Source organism: Mauremys reevesii, linkage group 11 (genome assembly GCF_016161935.1).
Source record: "Mauremys reevesii isolate NIE-2019 linkage group 11, ASM1616193v1, whole genome shotgun sequence".
Classification (NCBI taxonomy): Eukaryota; Metazoa; Chordata; order Testudines; family Geoemydidae; genus Mauremys; species Mauremys reevesii.
In genome coordinates this window covers 42,688,082-42,708,483 of record NC_052633.1, presented here as the reverse complement: position 1 = coordinate 42,708,483, position 20,402 = coordinate 42,688,082, and the positions used below count along the sequence as shown (strand labels likewise).

At 42.0% G+C, this 20,402-nt stretch overlaps 2 protein-coding genes across 6 annotated transcripts in view; both read right to left on the bottom strand.

The window, feature by feature from the left end:
• GALNT3 (polypeptide N-acetylgalactosaminyltransferase 3) overlaps positions 1-10,411 on the bottom strand; it is a 44,782-nt gene extending 34,371 nt beyond the window's left edge. The window contains exon 1 of the mRNA XM_039495658.1: positions 10,293-10,411. The gene's annotated coding sequence lies outside the window, so the exon portion shown is untranslated. The remainder of the gene's footprint in view (positions 1-10,292) is intronic.
• An 8,962-nt stretch (positions 10,412-19,373) lies between these two features.
• Positions 19,374-20,402, bottom strand: part of TTC21B (tetratricopeptide repeat domain 21B) — an 83,559-nt gene continuing 82,530 nt past the window's right edge. For all 5 annotated transcript variants that reach the window (XM_039494708.1, XM_039494707.1, XM_039494712.1 and 2 more), the window contains one exon: positions 19,374-19,748. In XM_039494708.1, coding sequence (XP_039350642.1) covers positions 19,671-19,748 — 78 coding nt within the window. In that variant the 3' untranslated portion in view covers positions 19,374-19,670. The remainder of the gene's footprint in view (positions 19,749-20,402) is intronic.

Here is a 20,402-nt window from a genome sequence, read left to right as displayed (position 1 = left end):
GCTTTGTCCTGAGCTCTGTAGAGTTCATGCTTCTGTCAAGAGAGATGGAGATCAAAAAGCACCATGAGGGACTGGACAAGATTTTTTTTAAAAGAGCACAAAAATTATGGGATGTGGAAAGTATTATGGGATGGAGAAAGTACCATGGTGGGAACTTGACCCTTAGCTCCCAGAAATCTCTGGGCAAATTGCTACTCTATCACAAAGCACTGTGAAGGCATCCTAAAAAGCATTGCGCCAGATGCCAGCCTATGGTGCACCACACTTTACATTGATGCATGCACTCCTGGTGAGTACACGGAGCACCTACACAAGTAGCCAAGTACACAAACCACATGAGACATACAAAAACTTCAGCAGCTGTATGCTGATGTAAGTTGTGTCAACCAAACTTTGTAGCTTAGACATGACCTATGTGTTTTAAAAATATTTGGGATTATTTCTCTTACAAAAGGCATATACACTAAAAGCCTAGGGACACAAGTACAGAGCACAAAATATCAATATTCAGTGCCCAAGAACATGAGACAGACAGGCATGATTGCAGAGCAGCTGTGTGGGGAAGGAGGGTGACACAAGGTGGCGTCCTTCAAACACCACTCAGCCATCAGCTCTGCCCTCCTTCTGTCCCATCCATGGCCCCAGTAGAGCTAGATGGGCCTTAGCATGAAGGAAGGTGAAGACTAATGGGCTATGAAGAGCACATATACCACCTGGAGGCATTAAGGGGGAGTGAAGGGGAGCCCCAGATTCCACACTGCACTTGGAGAGCTAGTGTAGGGGGAAGAGGATCTGTACAACCCCCTACAACATAGGACTGCAGAGGTATGAAGTGACCCATTCATCTCAATGTATGTTCTCTGCCTTTCTCACCCTAGCCCCTGTTATGGAATACCAATTTACAAGACAATCTCAGAATGCATATGTAAGGTTAAGATTCTGTCACTGTTAGTGTTAGCAAAAGTCAGGGACAGATTACAGGCAATAAACAAAGATTCATGGAACTCTGTCCCTGACTTTTAGTAAAAATAACTGTGACAAAATGGGGCTGATGGGGGGATGAGAGCCCAAGCCCTGCTGCAGGGAGAGGATTTGGGGGTCCAGCACCACTGCAGCGGGCAACTTGGAGCTGCAGGGGCCTCCCCACTGCCCTTGGAGGCTCAGAGCTCCAGGGTCCCAGCCAGCTGATTGCTTCAGCCCCGGAGCGGTGGGGTTGGAGCTGAGAATGTCACAGAGGTCTCTGGAAAGTCATGAAATCCAATACTTACATATAAGGTTTCGAGAACAATTTGTATATTACAATCAGCTTCTTTTTGACAGGGCTTTATCTGAGGAACCTTTTGACCAAATGACCTGAAATTATACTACTAACACAGGGCTCCTGCTTTTAAGATTTAACGAATATACAACAATAAAACACTTCCAATTAAAAATAAATAAACTGGTATTTAGTCAATAAACACCAGAGAAACATCAGAAATTGCTACTTGAATCTATGGGCTTGTCTACATGGATGGAACAGTAATGCAGACTATGGGGGTGTGATTTCTAAAATACACAAATGTTTTATGCATTAATTGGTCTGTGTAGACCCTGCTGGTTCATGCTAAAGTGTATACAGTTTGAAACAGTATGTTAAAGAACTGTAGGGACCATTATGAGGGAGGGATAGCTCAGTGGTTTGAGCATTGGTCTACTAAACCCAGGCTTGTAAGTTCACTCCTTGAAGAGGCCAGTTAGGGAGCTGGGGCAAAAATTGGTCCTGCTAGTTAAGGCAGGGGGCTGGACTTGATGACCTTTCAAGGTCCCTTCCAGTTCTAGGAGATTGGTATATCTCCAATTATTACCTATGAAGAGATTACTCATTACAGTATATACTACTGCAGTAAGTAATATATTACTGTATATACAAAGAGAAAGCCCTGAAAAACTGCCATTTTTGGACATCTACATAAAACTCAAATTTCTAAAAACAACTCCTCCACTTTTCACCCTGCCTTAAAACATGCCCTATACTAACTCTAGCCCTGGCTCCAATGTGGCCATAGTGGAACAGTAGCACTATCCATCAGCTATCCTTCAACACGAGGCTGTCTGTCAGGAGAAAAAGTCATTGATGAGACTTAAGATGGATAAGGAGTCCAATTTGTGCTCTACAGGATTTTCCAGGAGAGAGCATAAACTGCTGGCCAGGGTGCTGTACACTTTCCTTCCTCCTCTTGAGCAAGGTGATTCTTTTCAAAATGAGATGAGGCTTGATGTATGATGAGATGCCATTACATAAGAAGGGCCATACTGGGTCAGACTAATGGCCCATCTAGCCCAGTATCCTGTCTTCTGACAGTGGCCAGTGCCAGGTGCTTCAGAAGGAATGAACAGAACAGGTAATCATCAAGGGATCCATCCCATCACCCATTCCCAGCTTCTGGCAAACAGAGGCTAGTGACATTTCAGAGCATGGCTTTGCATCCCAGTCCATCCTGGGCTAATAGCCATTGATGGATCTATCCTCCATGAACTTCTGTAGTTCTTTTTTGAATGCTGTTATAGACTTGGATTTCACAACATCCTCTGGCACTACAGTCTATTGCCAGCAACTCTTCTCAATTCGTGGAGTCAATCCTCTTGTCTTAAGGCATACTTCTTTGTAGCGTTTCCTCTGTCCCCTGTGGGTCTTCTTACCATGACTAAGTTGAGAAAAGAGGACTTGCTTTGGAAGACTAGTATCAGCCATCTGCACACAATGACCAACCCAGCGAAGTTGATGTTTCATAATCTTTGCCTCAACACTGGTGATTTTAGCTTCAGAGAGAATGCTGGCATCGGTGTGACAATCTTCCCATCTGATACGGAGAATCTTTCTAAGGCAGCATTGTTGGTACCACTCCAGATGCTTAAAATGGCTTAGATATGCCATCAATGTCTCACAACCATAAAGAAGAGTGGGGATGACTACTGCATTGTAGACCAGGAGTTTAATTTCCATACACAGATCTCTGTTAATAAAGACATGACTGAACAACTTTCCAAAGGATACGCTGGCACAATGTTCAGTCTCCACATCAAGATTGGCTGTCTGGGAGAGGTGGCTACCAAGGTAAGGGAAATACTCAACATTTTCCAGGGCTCACCACCAATGACAATTTGTGGGAGAAGGAGGGAAACGTGCACTGGGGAAGGCAGGTGGAGCACCTTAGTCTTCCCAGTGTTAAGGAAAAGTCCCAGGCTATGATAGGCACCTGAGAAAAGATTTAGGGTGGACTGCAAGTCAGCACTATCACAGCTCAGGTAACACCAGGATTTCCATTTTAACACAGGTGAAAAAAAGTCTACAAAAATTGCATTAGAATATCATTTAAAAATGTTTATGGTAGGGCTGTCGATTAATCGCAGTTAACTCACATGATTAACTCAAAAAAATTAATCACGATTAATCACAGTTTTAATCGCACTGTTAAACAATAGAATACCAACTGAAATTTATTAAATATGTTGGATGCTTTTCTACATTTTCATATATATTGTATTCTGTGTTGTAATTGAAATCAGTGTATATCATTTTTTATTGCAAACATTTGCACTGTAAAAATGATAAAAGAAATAGTATTTTTCAATTCACATCATACAAGTACTGCAGTGCAACCTCTGTTGTGAAAATGCAACTTACAAGTGTAGATTTTGTTTGTTTACATAACTGCACTCAAAATCAAAACAATGCAAAACTTCAGAGGCTGCAAGTCCACTGAGTCCTACTTCTTGTTTAGCCAATTGCTAAGACAAACAAGTTTGTTTACATTTACAAGAGATAATGCTGCCATCTTCTTATTTACAATGTCACCAGAAAGTGAGAACAAGTATTTGCATGACACTTTTGTAGTCGGCATTGCAAAGTATTTACGTCCCAGATATGCTAAACATTCATATGCCCCTTCATGCTTCGGCCACCACTCCAGAGAACATGCTTCTATGCCGATAATGCTCGTTATAAAAAACAATGTGTTCATTATATTTGTGACTGAACTCCTTTGGGGGAGAACTGTATGTCCCCTGCTCTGTTTTACCCACATTCTGCCATATATTTCATGTTATAGCAGTCTCGGATGATGACCCAGCACATGTTGTTCATTTTAAGAACATTTTCACTGCAGATTTCACAAAATGCAAAGAAGGTACCAATGTGAGATTTCTAAAGATAGCTACAGCAGTTGACCCAAGGTTTAAGAATCTGAAGTGCCTTCCAAAATCTGAGAGGGATGAGGTGGGGAACATGCTTTCAGAAGTCTTTAAAAAGCAACACTCTGATGCAAACGCCAGAACCCAAACCATCAAAAAAGAAAATCTACCTTTTGCTAGTGTCATCTGACTCAGATAATAAAAATGAACATGTGTCAGTCTGCACTGATTTGGATTGTTATCGAGCAGAACCCCTCGTCAGCATGCCCCCTGGAATGGTGGTTGAAGCACGAAGGGACATATGAATCTTTAGCTCATTTGGCACGTAAATATCTTGCGATGCTGGCTACAGCAGTGCCACGAGAATGCCTGTTCTCACTTTCAAGTGACACTGTAAACAAGAAGCAGGCAGCATTATCTCCTGCAAATGTAAATAAACTTGTTTGTCTGAGCAATTGGCTGAACAAGAAATAGGACTGAGTGGACTTGCAGGCTCTAAAATTTTACATTGTTTTATTTTTGAATGCAGTTATTTTTGTACATACTTCTACATTTGTAAATTCAACTTTCATGATCAAAAGATTACACTACAGTATTAGGTGAACTGAAAAATACTTTCTTTTGTTTTTCTACAGTGCAAATACTTGTAATCAAAAATAAATATAAAGTGAGCACTGCACACTTTGTATTCTGTGTTGTAATTGAAATCAATATATTTGAAAATGTAGAAAACATCCAAAAAATATTTAAATAATTGGTATTCTATTGTTTAACAGTGTGATTAATCGCATGATTAATTTTTTAATCACCTGATAGCCCTAGTTTACTGTCATTTGTGCACTGCTTGATTTTTTTTTATACCAGTATTAGAGTTTTTAAAATGGCCATGTGACTAACATTTTTTTTAATATCTGACTTTTACTTCAAACCCCTTTTTCGAAGGAACACCACCACTTAGGCCTGGTCTACACTAAAAAGTTAGGTCAACGCAGCTACATCGTTCAGGGATGTAAAAAATCTACACTGCCCAAGTAACGTAGTTAAATTTTCCTGCCTCTTGGCATCTTTATTTTTTGGTGTGCCACTCACCTGTCCTTGCCTGTCCCTTTCATTGACGGAGGACATGACCGGGATCCCATTGGAGGATGGGTATCAAGTATTCCAGCCCATTTGCTAGGGGGAGGGATAGCTCAGAGGTTTGAGCATTGGCTTGCTAAACCCAGAGTTGTGAGTTCAATCCCTAAGGGGGTTACTTAGGGATTAAGGGCAAAATCAGAACTTGGCCCTGCTAGTGAAGGCAGGGGGCTGGGCTCAATGATCTTTCAAGGTCTCTTCCAGCTCTATGAGATAGGCATATTAATTCTCAATCTCCACTAAGCAGAGGACCTACACTTTTATTTTGGGGGGAGGGATAGCTCAGTGGTTTGAGCATTGACCTGCTAAACTGCAGGGTTGTGAGCTCAATCCTTGAGTTGGCCACTTTGGGAACTGGGGTAAAAATCTGTCAGGGGATTGGTCCTGCTTTGAGCAGGGGGTTGGACTAGATGACCTTCTGAGGTCCCTTCCAACCCTAATATTCTATGACATAGTACTACTTTTCTGCCTTCTTGGAGGTATGCAGAATGGAAGAGGGGGTCTGCCACAAAGACTTAGCAATTTTTAGGACCTCTCGGTGGATGGGCAATGTGACCTGGGACAGGGTGGATGAGGGTATGACATTAAAGAGGCTGTCAAGTTCCACTGCTAGCTCCTAGACCTCCAAATTCAGGGTGGCAGCCACCATTTTGAGCAGGGCTTGGTGCTCCTTGAAGTTGCTGGGCAGAAAGGGGGCACTGCTTGTTTGGGAGGGGCAGGGCACCGCTTCATCAGGAGATGAAGAAGTGCAATTAATGCAACAAATAGTTCACACCCAAAAGACAGTTTTAATACAGAAGGCCCATCCCTTTGTCAATATTGTGATACACATGGATTCACAGCTCTGCATGTTTAAAAATCCATTAATTCACCTTGCACTTAACTTAATGGTCTAGCTAAGTAACTATCAACAAAATACAAAGGAGACAGAACAATGGACTGTAAGAACCGCTAACACTCTTGTGATGCAAGACAAGGTGCTCCAACCAACCATCCCATGCAATAAGAATGAACCGGATGGGTGGACAAGGTAGCGCCGCAGCCGAACCTAAGGATACCACCAAGGCAAAAGTCTCCAACGACCGTGCATCCACGTGGGCATGCACACACAAAGACTGGAATTGACATGAGCAAGCACTTGAAGTAGTACAGAATCAGTAAGGGTTTGATTTTGTAAAGTGCAGACTGCTGAACACACTCAACTCCCAAGATGGTCAGAACCTCAAAGAATTCAACTGTAGCAGCACAAAATGAGTAATGCCATTACTTTCCCACTTCCAGCCACTATGCATGGAAGTACAGGAGACAAGGAAGTCCAGAACAAGGAATAGGCAAAGATACATTTTGCCTGGGCTCCCTGCCTGGCATGTTTCTGCAGCCCCTAGATGGGGGCAGGGCCAGGGGGGCTTCATGCGTTGCCCCCACCCTGAGTGCCTGCTACGCAGCTCCCATTGGCTGGGAACCACAGTCAATGGGAGCTGTGGGAGTGGTGCCTGCAGTTGAAAACAGTGTGCAGAGCCGCCTGGCTGGCTGCGCCTCTGCCTAGGAGCCCTAGGGATGGATGGACATGTTGCCGCTTCTGGGAAGCCCCCTGAGGTAAACGCTGCCCCGAGCCCTCACCCCCTCCCCTGCCCCAATCCCCAGCCCCCTCCCACTCCCAAGCTCCTGCTACTGCTGTGGGGGTGAGGTCATGGAATCTGTGACCGACTTGCAGCCTTAACTGTGGTGTTAGCTGATTGAGAGATATTGATTTTTGTTTTTTTTTTTAATCTTGGAACTAAACAACAGATACCAAATCTCAACCCCATATTGGTGGAGGGAGAGATAGCTCAGTAGTTTGAGCAGTAGCCTGCTAAACCCAGGGTTGCAAGTTCCATCCTTGAGGGGACCACTTAGGGATCTGGGGCAAAAATTGGTCCTGCTAGTGAAAGCAGCGGGCTGGACTCAATGACCTTGCAAGGTCCCTTCCAGTTCTAGGAGATCGGTATATCTCCAATTATTACCTTTAAATAATTGTGTTTCATCCAGTCCTGTACCTCCCCAACCTTAGTATGACTGTTTGGGCCTTCACTGAACCCATTGTAGGATTGGGGCCAAAGACAGCACAGCAACAGGTGCCATGGCAGTTAGGGAGGTTGCACTAACCTAGATTAGGCCAAATGTGTAATTGATTTGCTGAGTTGAGTACCTAGACATAATCCAAAAGATATTTTTAAGTAAATTATTTTCTAACTGATGCAATGCTTTTAAGGTAATATAGGTAACATTAAAACTAAAACATGGAACAAATGCTGTCATTTTGTCAGAAGACTACTGTGCAATATATTAGGAGCCATGTAGATAACTTTAAATACTATACTGTGGGTTTGACATGTTCGATACCGCAAGTATGTTAAAACAATAATTTTTCATTTTATTCAAATATTTGTAAAAACATGTAATGATTTTGATTATAGTTATACAAAATGTTTACAACAAAACTTCATGGCCTGGGAATTTCAATTGTGTGGACTTGTAAGTTTACCTCATAACTACAATTTTTATAAATCAAATCTATTTTATAAACCACCTATCCAAGACTTAAGAGAAAACTTGATAAATCATGCAACTCCTTTGTCCAGTGTCTATAAATGAGGCTTCAGAGAGGGAAACATAATTCAATAACAGGTTTTTTTTAAATAAAATCAGATGTGAATTATATAAAGATAGTGAGAGGGAGCTGATTAAATGATGCACTGAACATTATCTTGTTATAAAGACAAAGTGTTGTTACTATTAAGAGCTGAGTAAAGCCTTTTTATGGGGTCAAGTTGGATGTATGACAATTAACACAACTGTAAGGATAAATTAACCTACTTGTGGCAAAAGGATCATGTAAATGTCCTGCTCTGTTCATTTCTTCTGAGTTTATGTCTACACTCAAATTGCTAGTGGCACCGCTGCAGCAGTGCTTCAGTGTAGACATTCACTATAGTGACAGAAGTTCTCCCTTCACCATAGTTAAATTATAGCTATACTTAATGCTATAGGAGCACAACTGTGCCACAGCAGCGGTTCACTACCTATGCTGACCGGAGTTAGGCCAACTTAATTTTGTAGTATAGACCAAGCTTTTATCTACCTCCCCGAGAGGCTGTAGATAGGTTGACCGGGGTTAGTTCGGTATCTCTCAGTGGTGTGGAATTTCCACAGCTGTGAGAGACGTAGCTGTGCTGATGTAAATTTTCAATGTAGTCCAGCTCTGAAGCATCTAACACTGGCCGCGCTTGGAAGATAAGATGGACCATGGGTCTGACCCAGTATGGACATTCTTATATAACCCATCCAGAAGTTTTGGAGGAGGGGCTTTGCTGAGTACTGTTTTGGGTAAGTGCGAGTGCGTGTGAGAGAAGTGAGAGTGAGGAAATTAGCAGAAGAGAGAGAAACTGAGAACAGACAAAAACAAAGAGGCAGAGGCAAAAGGCAAGAAAGTCAAGCATTAGCTTTTGAGCACAGTGATCCTAGAAAAAGCTAGATAGCAAGTTCTCTGGGTCTAATGTTGGCTAAAGAGGCTTGATGCTGTAAGCTAAGAAACCAGGGCTGCCGGGAGGGAAGGGGCGCAAGTGGGACAATTTGCCCCAGGCCCTGGGCCCTGCAGGGGCCCCCATGAGAGTTTTTTGGGGGCCCTGGAGCGGGGTCCTTCACTCGCTCCGGGGCCCCCGGGGGTTCTTCCGCTCCGGGTCTTCGGTGGCAATTCTGCCTTGAATCCTCCGGGCGGCCCTGTAAGAAACTGGTTATTTTGTTCTTTGTTCCTCCTGAATTCACAGAAGCAGGACATTGTACATTCCTTGTAAATAAACAACACTGCATAAAACAAAATGACTCCACCCACTTCTACTTCCAATACACAGATCACGGAGATAGAAGGGTCATGATCTGACCACTTTTAAGCAGTGCTGCCATACTAAATCATTATGGCTTCTGTCAGAGAGACCCAATACTGAAATCTGATCTGGGTGTCCCTCCAGAGAGATGGAATGGCCAGGCCAAATTTCAGGGAGTGGCACTGTAACCTGGTGCATAGGGTCACATCACTGCTACCAGATGGAGGAGCACAGCGAACCTGTTCCTGCACAGCAGAGCATAGGGAAGTCTGCCAAGAACTCAACTCCTGGCGGCTCTGGCTCATGCATTGTGTGGATAAGAAAGAGGGAACCTTCCTGGCAGAGACAGACACAGGGTCCCACGGGGGGTCGGGACCAGAACAGCTCACGTGGATGGACAGGGACGAGAATTTACATCACCCCTGCCATGTATCTGACTTGGTGCCACTGGTTTCCCCAGGGCACTAAACTCTGACTAGCCACTTAGAGATTAGCCAGGGGCAACGTTACATTGAGGAGCAAACAAGTTGCAGACAGCACCTTAACTGAGTTACGGGTCTGGCCAACCCAAACAGGATACGCCTCCTTTAGTCAACAGGTCTGTTTGAGAAGGGTCCGGATAATAGCTGGCGTTTCCTGGAGACTTGTTTGCCCTCCGCCACAGCAGCAGCTCGCTTCTACTTTCTAAGCAGCCTTCAGCAATTGCTGGGCTTTGCGCCCCCCCGGGAGCGGGCAGACACACCCGGCCGCTAGACGCAGAGCGGGGCTGCGCTGGAGCCTTTCGCAGACTCGCGGGGTCCGTCCCCGGGCGGGAGGAGATACCCACGACGCTGGCGTTTGGCCTGGGAGCGCTTTGCCCGCCCTGTACGGGGCAGTTACCGGGGAGCTGCGGCCACCACCCCGCCCTGAGGGGACAGGACTAGGCCCTGCGGGGCCCGCGAACCGGCCGCACCCACCCGGGGCCGGGATGGTGGAGCAGTGCCGGCCACCTCAACAGGGCTCCCATGGGACGAGGCGCCCAAGCTACCGGCCCCGGGGGCCTCGCACCGCGCCCCGAATAGTTCCCCCCTCCCCGGCCCAGGGGGTCGGCGTCCGAAGCCCCCAGCGGCGGGGGCAGCTCACCTCGTGTGGCGGGAAGCCGCGGAACGGGCGGCCGGACTCTCCTCAGCGCGCCCCTCCAGCCAGCGGAGCCGCTGCTGCGTCCAGGTGAGCGCCAGGGGCTGGGGCCGGCACTGCGCCTGCGCGCCGCCCCGCCCCAGCTTTACCTGGCCGCCCAGGTGCGCGGAGCAGGGAGCCTGAGCGAAGCCCGCGTGCCCCGGCCGCCCCGCGAGACCCACCGGCCCCCGCCGCTCTTGGGCTGCTCAGCATCTGCTGCTGACAGGGACTGCTCCTGGGCGCCGACAGCAGCCGGCGGGCGCTGTTAGCTTGAGATACGCACCTGGTTTCCCTGGCCCTCGGCCCCGCCTGGAGGTGGCAGAATTAGCCCTAGAAAGCTCTCACTTCCACATGAAATGCTCATTAATCTACCAGCCCATGGAAGATGAGAAAGAAGCTTCCCCCTTCCATGGCCAAGGGGCGCAGTTTCAGCTGTACCACTCAGTGCCAGCTATACTTTCCATCTTCTGCTGCGCAGGAATATTTATTTTATTTGATATAAGTAGCCATCGACCACCGCTGTAGTAGGGTAGAGTTTACACATTGTCACCTTTGCTTTGAAACACTCCTCCAAAGCCATGATCATCCCTCCCACTACCCCCCTTTGTCAGACTTGCAGACCCCTGCTAAATTATACCTGACAAAGCAAAGCTACATAAACAGTTCAAACATTCCCCAGGCCTCAATTTTTCTTAGTTTTACCAGATTTCTGCTATTTAAAACTCATTTAATTCTTAAGGATTACATTACAGGATTTACAGAATATAAACATTAGGGTAGGGACTGCCACTCGGTGTTCATACAGCACCTACCACACTAGAGGCCACAGCTGGCATAGGGCATGTGTCTCACTACCTCTAACAATACACTATTGTAATAGCACCATAAGAATTACGGTCTTTTAATACATTTTTAGTTTTTTTTAGCTTGCCCTATCATTCATCAATTGCATTTCACAGTAAATTCTGCAGTTCTTTGCTTTAATTCATTATATAATTACAGTCATCACAGAGTATGACTCATTAGCTGACATTAAGACATCCATATTAAGAATTTTTTTAGTTCTGTACAAATAAAGTTGAAAGAATGAACTGTGCCTTGTCTGTCTTGTTCTAATGAGGGTTCAGACAAAAGACAGCAAACACACTTGAAGTTAGATTTATATATTAGAATAAGCTTACTATAATGAAGATTCCACAAGTATTACAATTTTATTATGCTCATATTGTCTGCATACTCGTAAAACACAAATATCAAAACTCTACAAATCTTAAAATTTAAACCTTGTACCTCACAGGACATAGCACATTTGGTAACATTTCCCTTAACTTTCTTTTGCCCTTGTTTTCTATAAATAGTTGCATGGAGTGAGTAACTTTAAGGAAAATTGTGTAATTTTCTACCCCTTTCCCCCCTTTTGTTTAATTTCCAATGTGTAGATGTGTGTTTTTTCTTGCAGTGTTTCAGAGCTGACATTTAAATTGAGCAGCAGGATGCTCTGGTTTTTCTCCAAAAGGATAAGTGCTGCATGTAAGAGTTGGTTGACCAGGTACACCCAGCATGCATTACTGGGGAAAAAAACATTTAAAAAGCTCTTAAAGATAGGATCGCAGTGAGTTCCTTCCTTTTATAATAGCAGTATAAAAATCTCCTCTTGAACACTGTCACATAATGCAGAAAACTTTCAACTTTACATATAATAAAAATCATACTCAGAACCAAATTTGTGGTGTGACTTTGTGTGGAAAAATGACAAGGTGATGTCCTATGTTTGTGTCTCTCGAACTTCCAGATCACATGTTCTTTATAATTTTTTTTAAAATTAAACAATCTCAAAGTTAAGCTGTCTTTTTTTCTAGCTCACTGATAAGTATTCTGCTATTAGAATTAAGATAACTTGTTTTGCGGAGCCAAAATGGAATCCAGCTCATTCTCCTGTTATATTGACTGCAATGGTAACAGGAATTAAAAACACAACTAAGTTTATCAGTAAAGCAAGCACCTAGGATTCCTGGTTCCACTGTGTATGCAATCTGGAGCTGGACTTAATCACACTGAGCCACATGCTTACCATGATTCATGGTAATCTATGCTGACCACTGAGGCCACTTCCAGATTCTGAATACAAGGTGTTCTTGTACGAGTTCATCCAAGTAAATTCTAGTCTACCTCCTAGGCTTTATCTTCACCATGTAACAGATGTTAAAAGTACAAAACTTGCCTTCTCTACAGTAAAATTCCACCAAATGTTAAAAAAATACTTTCTCCTAGTGAACACAGTCTAAAGTGTAGTCAGCATCATGTCATCTAACCCCATTCTATTCAACCATGTTCAAATATGGCAAAAATTGGTAATGTGTGCACAGCCTAAAAAGGTGTCAATTTTCAAAGTAGGACTGCATTCACTCATTTCTCAGTTTTTTGCTAGTTTGCTAATTATCAAGACTAGCATTATGTATGTTTAAACAAAAGGCTGAGCAGGGGCAAACCCATTTTCTCTTCATAGTTATTTCTGCAGTGAAATAAAAGTGGTTCAATTGTAAAAATAATTTCTATATGCAGACTCTGTTACAAAATGAGTTTATGATTTCACTGCAAGATGAAGAAAGAAGAAGCTGGCCGTAAAAGACCTTTTTCAGGATGTGAAATAATTGCACTAGGAGGAACACAACGTGGCAGGTGAGTTACACTGCTTTATCTAAATATTTTTTTTAACCCGTAGCCCACTCTAGAAGTCCTATAAGTAATAGAAAAAAAACAAACAGATCCAAAGAACTAGCTAGGGCTATAACTTTTTCAGATAACAAAGGTTAAATGTTTAGAGAATTGAATAGAGGTAGCAGGTAAAGTTCTGTTCATGGGGTGTTTATAAGCACTGCAGGAGCAGAGCTTCAGGGCTGTGTTTTTTAGGGGCAGTGGAAGAAGAGAGTTTCATTAATGTGGTTGACAGAAAAAAGGGAATCGAGGTCTGGAATGAGGAGAACATCTAGTCACGAGTGAAATACAGCAGGGACAGATGGATGGTGATGTTTCAATTCCTGCAGAGGTTAGGATCATCACCTCAATCCTTATTTGGGAGGTTTGGTTTCTGCACCACTGCACATCTGAAATGGTGCTCCTAATATCAACAAGACTAGAGCATCAGACACCCCTTCCTCCAGTACTCTCTTCCTCACCAGCTTCTAATCTATGACAATTAAAGTTCTAGGGGTTGTTCTTACTATCTTGCACTCTTTGCCATACAGTAGGTTAAATACAACCAGAAGTACATGCTTTCCATTTAAAGTACTAGTGTACATTAATAATAAAATTTTCTTAAGTCAATTGTGAACAAAATAGATTGTGTTGTTCTAAAGGCAGCATTGTTACACAGAAAAAAAAAAGTGATTTCCTGAGGTTTCATCAATTCCATAGGTTACTGCAAATCTTAGAGTATATAGCATAAATACCAGAAAATGCACAGCAATTTGGGGGCACTAAAATTTCACTTGACCAGCCAAGCAAAGAATTTGTAAAGCAAATAGCCAAAACCCAAAAGGATGTAGCACACCATCACAAGTAGACAAAGAAAGCACTAAAGAAGGAACATTGGTTTTGGAACCTCTGCCAACTTGAAGAGGAATGTTTTAGTCTTAAGCTAGTGTCCTGATTCTCCTCTCTCAGGAAAAAAAACCAGAAAAAAATTATTTTCACCAAAATGTAGGAAAACCCCCTCAGTAAGTTTAGAGAGAGAAGATCTAAGTCCTATTGTCCATCCCATACTAGCATAAATTGGTACCTACTGTACCCTTTTGAATTTGACTAATATACTGTATATTTTATATTTTAGTAGAAGTCACTCAAAATTTGTTCTGCTCAGTTTCATCACAGCATTCCTAGTTACATGCCTCAGGCTTTCTCTAAAGAAAGATACACATCTCTTCCATGATGTGTGTATCTTTCAGTTACTTATAATCAATATTTTATATTTCCCATTGATCATCAGTTAGCAAAGCCATACAGATTTATCCACCCACCCACCCACACCCTGCCCAGGGCAGACCCTCCAGGCCTTTATTTATTTAGCATTTAACAAAATGGGAAGGAATTAAGAATCTCTTCTGGTATTGAATTTCCCAGAACTGTATCAGTATTCTATGTGCAGTCTCACCAGTGCTGTACAGAGAAATCAGTTCCCTAGTCCATGACATAATGCCTTTGCAGACAGCTCAGAATAGCTTTTGCTTTCTTTGCTACCATATCGAATTGCAAGCTCCTATCCAATTTCTGTCCATTATCACTGTAGCTATTTTTTGGCATTATTGTTTTCCAAGAATCTCTAACTGAATATCTGTGTTTACAATTATTTTTCCCCTAGATTTATTGGTTTGTATTTTCCAGATTTAATTTCATATCCCATCATATTTTTAACATCTGACTTGATAATTTTTTGTCCCTGCTGATATTTGGAGCACCTTTTGATTTAGTACCATCTATAAATGTAATTAGTTTGCCATTTACCATTTCTTGGATCATTCAAAGATATCCAGTTTTTGGATGCTATCACACTTGATTCAGAATATTCAATAACCAGAATACGGAGTTATCTTTTACCGGAATATGCAAAATGTTCAGTGTAAAACTACTCTAACAAAACCCTCAATTTTTATGGCTCTCTCATGTTATATTTATCCAGATCTTTTCACATGAGGCCTGGGCAGTACTGTCTTGATAAAAATGACGGCATTCAGTATTTGTTTACAATACAATGAACCTGTGTTGTATGGTGCCTGTGAAAGTTTCTACAAATTTCTCTGGTGAGCATAGACCAGGTGTAACCATCTCCTGGATGAAGGCCCTGATCCTGAAACTTTTACGCATCTGAGCAACTTTATACATTTAAGGAATCCCACATGCTGCAGTGATAATGGATTGTTACTACTGATGAGTCAAATACTTTATTTTTAAGTGTAAAGTTTTCTTAATTGAACAGGTTAATGTTTGATGCTTAATATTCTGGTACATGCTTAGAGCATAAAATCCTGGTTCCACTGTGTATGCAATCTGGATCTGGGCTAAATCACACTGAGCCACATGCTTACCATGATTCATACTAATCTATGCTGACCACTGGCCAGTGTAGACATGTACTCTTATTTTAAAATTATTCAGTATTATATGGATTAGTCTGCTTATTTTAGCTAGTGAAATTATTGCTGTTTTACCTCTAAGATAATTCTTATGGTATTGGCATAGTGCTCAAAACAGAGATAGAATAGCAGTCTACCAGAGCCTGTTCTGCTTACAGTCAGAAAAGCTACCCTATGGATGTCCTCCTAGAAAATTCTTCAGGGATCCTAAACCAAAGTGGGGGGGGAGGAGAAGAAGAGAGAAGACACCTCTGGTTTGTGTTGCTATAGCCACAGGACACTTAGATCTCGAGTGAATGAATCAATAGAAAACACACTCACTCCCCATCCCTTGTTCACCAAAGGCAAGAGTGGAAGCTGGGTTGCTAGGAAACATCATACTGATGATTGGAGCTCTTTGAAATTAACATAGCTGACTTCCCTCAATCCCAGGAGCCTCTTCTATTCAAAACCATTATTAGGAAGGTGGCTTGGAAAAAGGCTGCAAAAGAAATAACTACTAAAATAAAAAACAGAAGATCAGGAATCAGCATTTCCAATTAACCAGACTAAACAGAAATGAAACAAGGTCATTCAGTTTAAAAAAAAAAAAAGGCAGTTTGAGAGAGAAGGTAAAGAATACAAAATGACAAGAGTTTGAAGTGGTTCATATGGACCAATGAGAAAACATTTAATTCATCTGAGAAAAGTACATTTAAGCAACACTTAAGACAGACTGTCTATAATCACAGCATATTTTTTCATCTTTGGATTTAAAGGTTTCTTCCCCCGCTTCCCTCCTAAAAAGATTTCATCCTTAACAAGACCAGACATTAGGCACTGGAAGGCTCAGGGATTCTTAATGGAAAATTGGAAGCCTTTTACCAGGGTTGCCAATATGAATACAGCCCTGTTTGGTAAAGACAGGAAATTATAACAATCAGATGGTAGTTGAGTGACCTTGTGGTCTCAGTTCAGTTCCTAGCAACTAGTGTTTACACATCACAAAATGTCCATGATCAAACCTTCCTTACTCCCTCCCCATAGTCTGTTCTTTCTAATGAGACAGCCAAGATTAAATGGACAAGATGGGTGAGGTAATATCTTTTAGTGGACCAACTTCTGTTGGTGGGAGAGACAAGCTTTCGAGTTTACACAGAGCTATTCAGGTCTTGGAAATGTACTCAGTGTCACAACTAAATATAAGGTGGAACAGATTGTTTAGCATAAGTAGTTAACACATATTTCAAGCTCTATGTAAGCTTGAAAGCTTGTCTCTCCCTCACCAGAAGCTGGGCAACTGAAATATATTACATATATATTATATCTTGTATTTCTAATATCCTTGGCATGGTTACAACAACATTATATACAAAGATTAAATGGATACAGAAACAGAACTACTCGTGCGTCTTTTGAATAGACAGACATCTTCTAACTAGCATCATGAAATAGACCATTCAGTTTTCACTTTTGACTTAAAAACCAAGTGTTGATCCAGCTCCCATTAATACAAATGGAGGCAGGCTGAGGCTGGCAGAACTGAGTTGGGTGTGAGAAAGTGGGTGAATCTGTGGCTCCCCTTCAGTGAGTCAGGGGCTGTGTCTACACTATCAAAAATAGGACCTGTGATTCATTAGTTCTGATGGTGGTACCAACAGTGGAAGCTGTAGAGTGTGCAGGCCTGCTTATAAGCCTTTACCATGTCGTCTAACCCTACTGTTATACAACACACTAGTAACAATGCCCAAGTCCCACTTAATACAACATCTTTAACCACTGCTACCACCAGTAGAGCTGCATTAGTGAATTATAGATCTCACTTTTGCTAGTGAAGACAAGGCCAGGAGTAGACATACTGCACCATAAAAACACATCTCAGAGCACAGTAGATACAAGATTTGTGTGGCAGTCAATATTGTTCCAGCTGGGCAAAATAATCATTCACAAATGACATCAGGGCCAATTCCTCCACAAGACAGCAGCTTTTCTTCACCCATGATCTACAGGATTTAGAAGCTGCATACTTCCCTTCCTCTGCAGCCCTCCCAAACAGTCCCTTCAACAAGAACTGTCAGAGGAAACTACGCAAAGTTAACATTTCAATTTCTTGTGTTCTGTCCCTCACCCACAGATTTTACTGCAAAATGCCTTGATATGGTCCCTGTTAGTTTAAAAAAAGTCAACCTGGATATTGTACCCAATTACTGGTAGCTATGTCAGATATGATTTTTAAGTTGTTTCCTTTATGTAGGCTACACATCCTTAACAGACATTTTCAAGTGTCATGTCTTTTTACGGACCTTACAAAATGTCAACATAAGCAGCCAGAATTACTTCAGGAAACTGAAATTAGCTATTTTAGGAAGTTAATTACTGTTTTTAAAAGTTCTCTTTTCTTGCCAAAATAGCTTTTTTGAGAAAGATAAACACAATGTGCTATTTGAAGACATAATGCTGTAGTGTAACAATTTCTGTAGAGTAAGATATTATACCAGTCAAGAGAAAAGCATTCAGAACCCACTCATTAGTCAATCTTTCCCATTTGTGGGATGAAACTGTTCTTATAGGACAGCCAGTATCTTGTGTACTGAGTACAAAATCTTTGATTGCTATACCCAAAACTCACTCTCTCTGCAAAACATTTATAGATTAAATGAGACAAACCATAATTTGTTATACACACATAACTATTAGTTATACATGGATATACTACATCAATGGATGGACATTCAAAAACAGAAGTATTTCAAAATGAAATACTTTAGAGTGTTACGAATATTTCTCACAACTGGGAATACTGATTTTCCTAGCCTTTTAAAAACCAATTATTTAAATAGCTTTACCAAATATTTTTAAAAAATTAATCTGTTACTAAATGCTAAATCTCAATTAGGTCATTTTCATTTAAAACCATATTAAAAATATAAATCTACTGCTTTCCCACTTTACCCATATAGCTCAGTTAAAAGTGAATGTAAAAATAAAACCTTATTTACAAATATCTCTGTAGCAACAGTATAAATAAAGCTTACATTGAGATAGTTAATTAAGTCAATTTGCTGGAACTGAGAAATCGTAAATAATCATTAAAGGAGAATTAAGGACAGATTGTTGTCTTTTGTGATGAACAAAAACAGTGACCTCCAGAGGAGGAGGAAAAATTACACTGAGTTTAAAATGCTGTGCCACAAATTACAGCACTTAAGACAGGAAACTTCTTGTTCCATTTCTTCCCTGCCTTTTCTCTGGTCAGAGATTGCTATATGCTCAGGAAGTATAGAGGGTTAGTCTATTTTATTTTAAACATTCTGATTTTTTTTTAAATACAAGTTATTTACAGTGTATAGTTTGGGATACGTCTGTTATCTTCCAAAAACATTTTCAAATTATATTTGAAACTTTTTGATAGTTAGTAAATCATCACTAGCAGAAGACAGATGAATATTCTAGTTGTGGGAATCCATTTGTGAGAAGTGCACTCAATCAGTAAGTACTACATAAACTCATGTGGCCTTCACTGTAGCTATTTGTATTTTCAGATGTCTCTTCTTCACACAGCAAAGTAGTATTTCTTTCTGTTTTGGAACAGGGACTGCAAGATTGTCAGTTTCCTGTCTAGTATAAAATTGTAATTCATACACACATGCACAGGGCCATCCTTACCCATACGCAAAGTACGCAGCTGCACAGGGCACCAGGAAAGTTCGGGCACCAAATTTCCTGGTGCCCTGTGCAGCTGAGTGCTGCTCCAGCCCCTGCCCCACCTCTTCCCATCCCCTGCTCTGCCCCCACCCCACCTCTTCCCACCACTGAGGGCTGCAGAAGGGCTGGGCCTGCACTCACAGGTGGCGGGAAGTGCAGCGACCCGGCCCCAGCCGCGCCGCCGGTGAGTGCTGGGGCGTGGTTCTCCTCTGCCCCCCAAGTCTGCTCTCCCCCCCCCCCGCGGGAGTGTTACATAGGGCCCCAGAATAGCTAGGGATGGCCCTGTACACACTATTTCTTTTTTAGTTTATCAAATCCTGATGTACAAAAGCCTCCTCTACTGGAGAAAAGGTAAATCCACAGCTCTGAAGAAAGAATCTCTCCTCTCCTTGAAGGGTAACTATATACGAGATCTAGATGATGTGTACAGTATTTATAATATTTACATACTGAATGGCCATTTCTTCATTGTAATATCCAATACATAATTTCCAAAATTGGATAAAAATTCAGCGATCCATACAAATAAGGTTCAAGTCCTTAAAGATGCACGGGCCTTGTCAAGTATCTCCTTTCTGATCTTTGGGTAGTTTGGATGTGCTTTTAGGACCTGTTAAAGGCAAACAATACACAGTTTAAAACCAGTTATAAAGCAGCCTAAAACGAACAAGTACTCTCATCAGTTATTTACGTCATCATTTTGAGCTTCATTTTAAGCCTTCTAATAAATCGGTAACAGTTTGATGATTTTGCTTATAAATACATAAAATATTTCATCACAGCAGATGTACAAATGTCATAAATAGCTGTATCATAAAGACAATCTTGTCCCTTCCACCAACCATGTGGACTTGGGGGAAAATTGCAGGGAGGAACTAGCCAGTGATTCCAGCCATTAGGAGCACCTGCAGAAGCAGCCAAACAGGGACCATCAGACATTCTGAGAACTTCCTAGTTTTGACTGGACTTTCTTTGCTCCGTGCTGATTGGCTGTTTGCTCCAACCCCCTCCCTCTCTGCCTTCCAATAGGATAGGTCTGCTCTGGAGCTGGAAGGTGTAATTTCCAGTTTGAGAAAACATACCTGTGCTGGCTCTGATCGAGCCAACATGCTAAAAATAGAAGCATGGCTGTGGCAGTACAGGCTAGCCACTCAAGTATGTACCTAGGGTCTTGGACAGGATTGTTCTTAGGGCATCTAGCCCATCCCACTGCACACACACACACACACACATCATCTCAGCTTCACTCCACACCAGCCCCTTT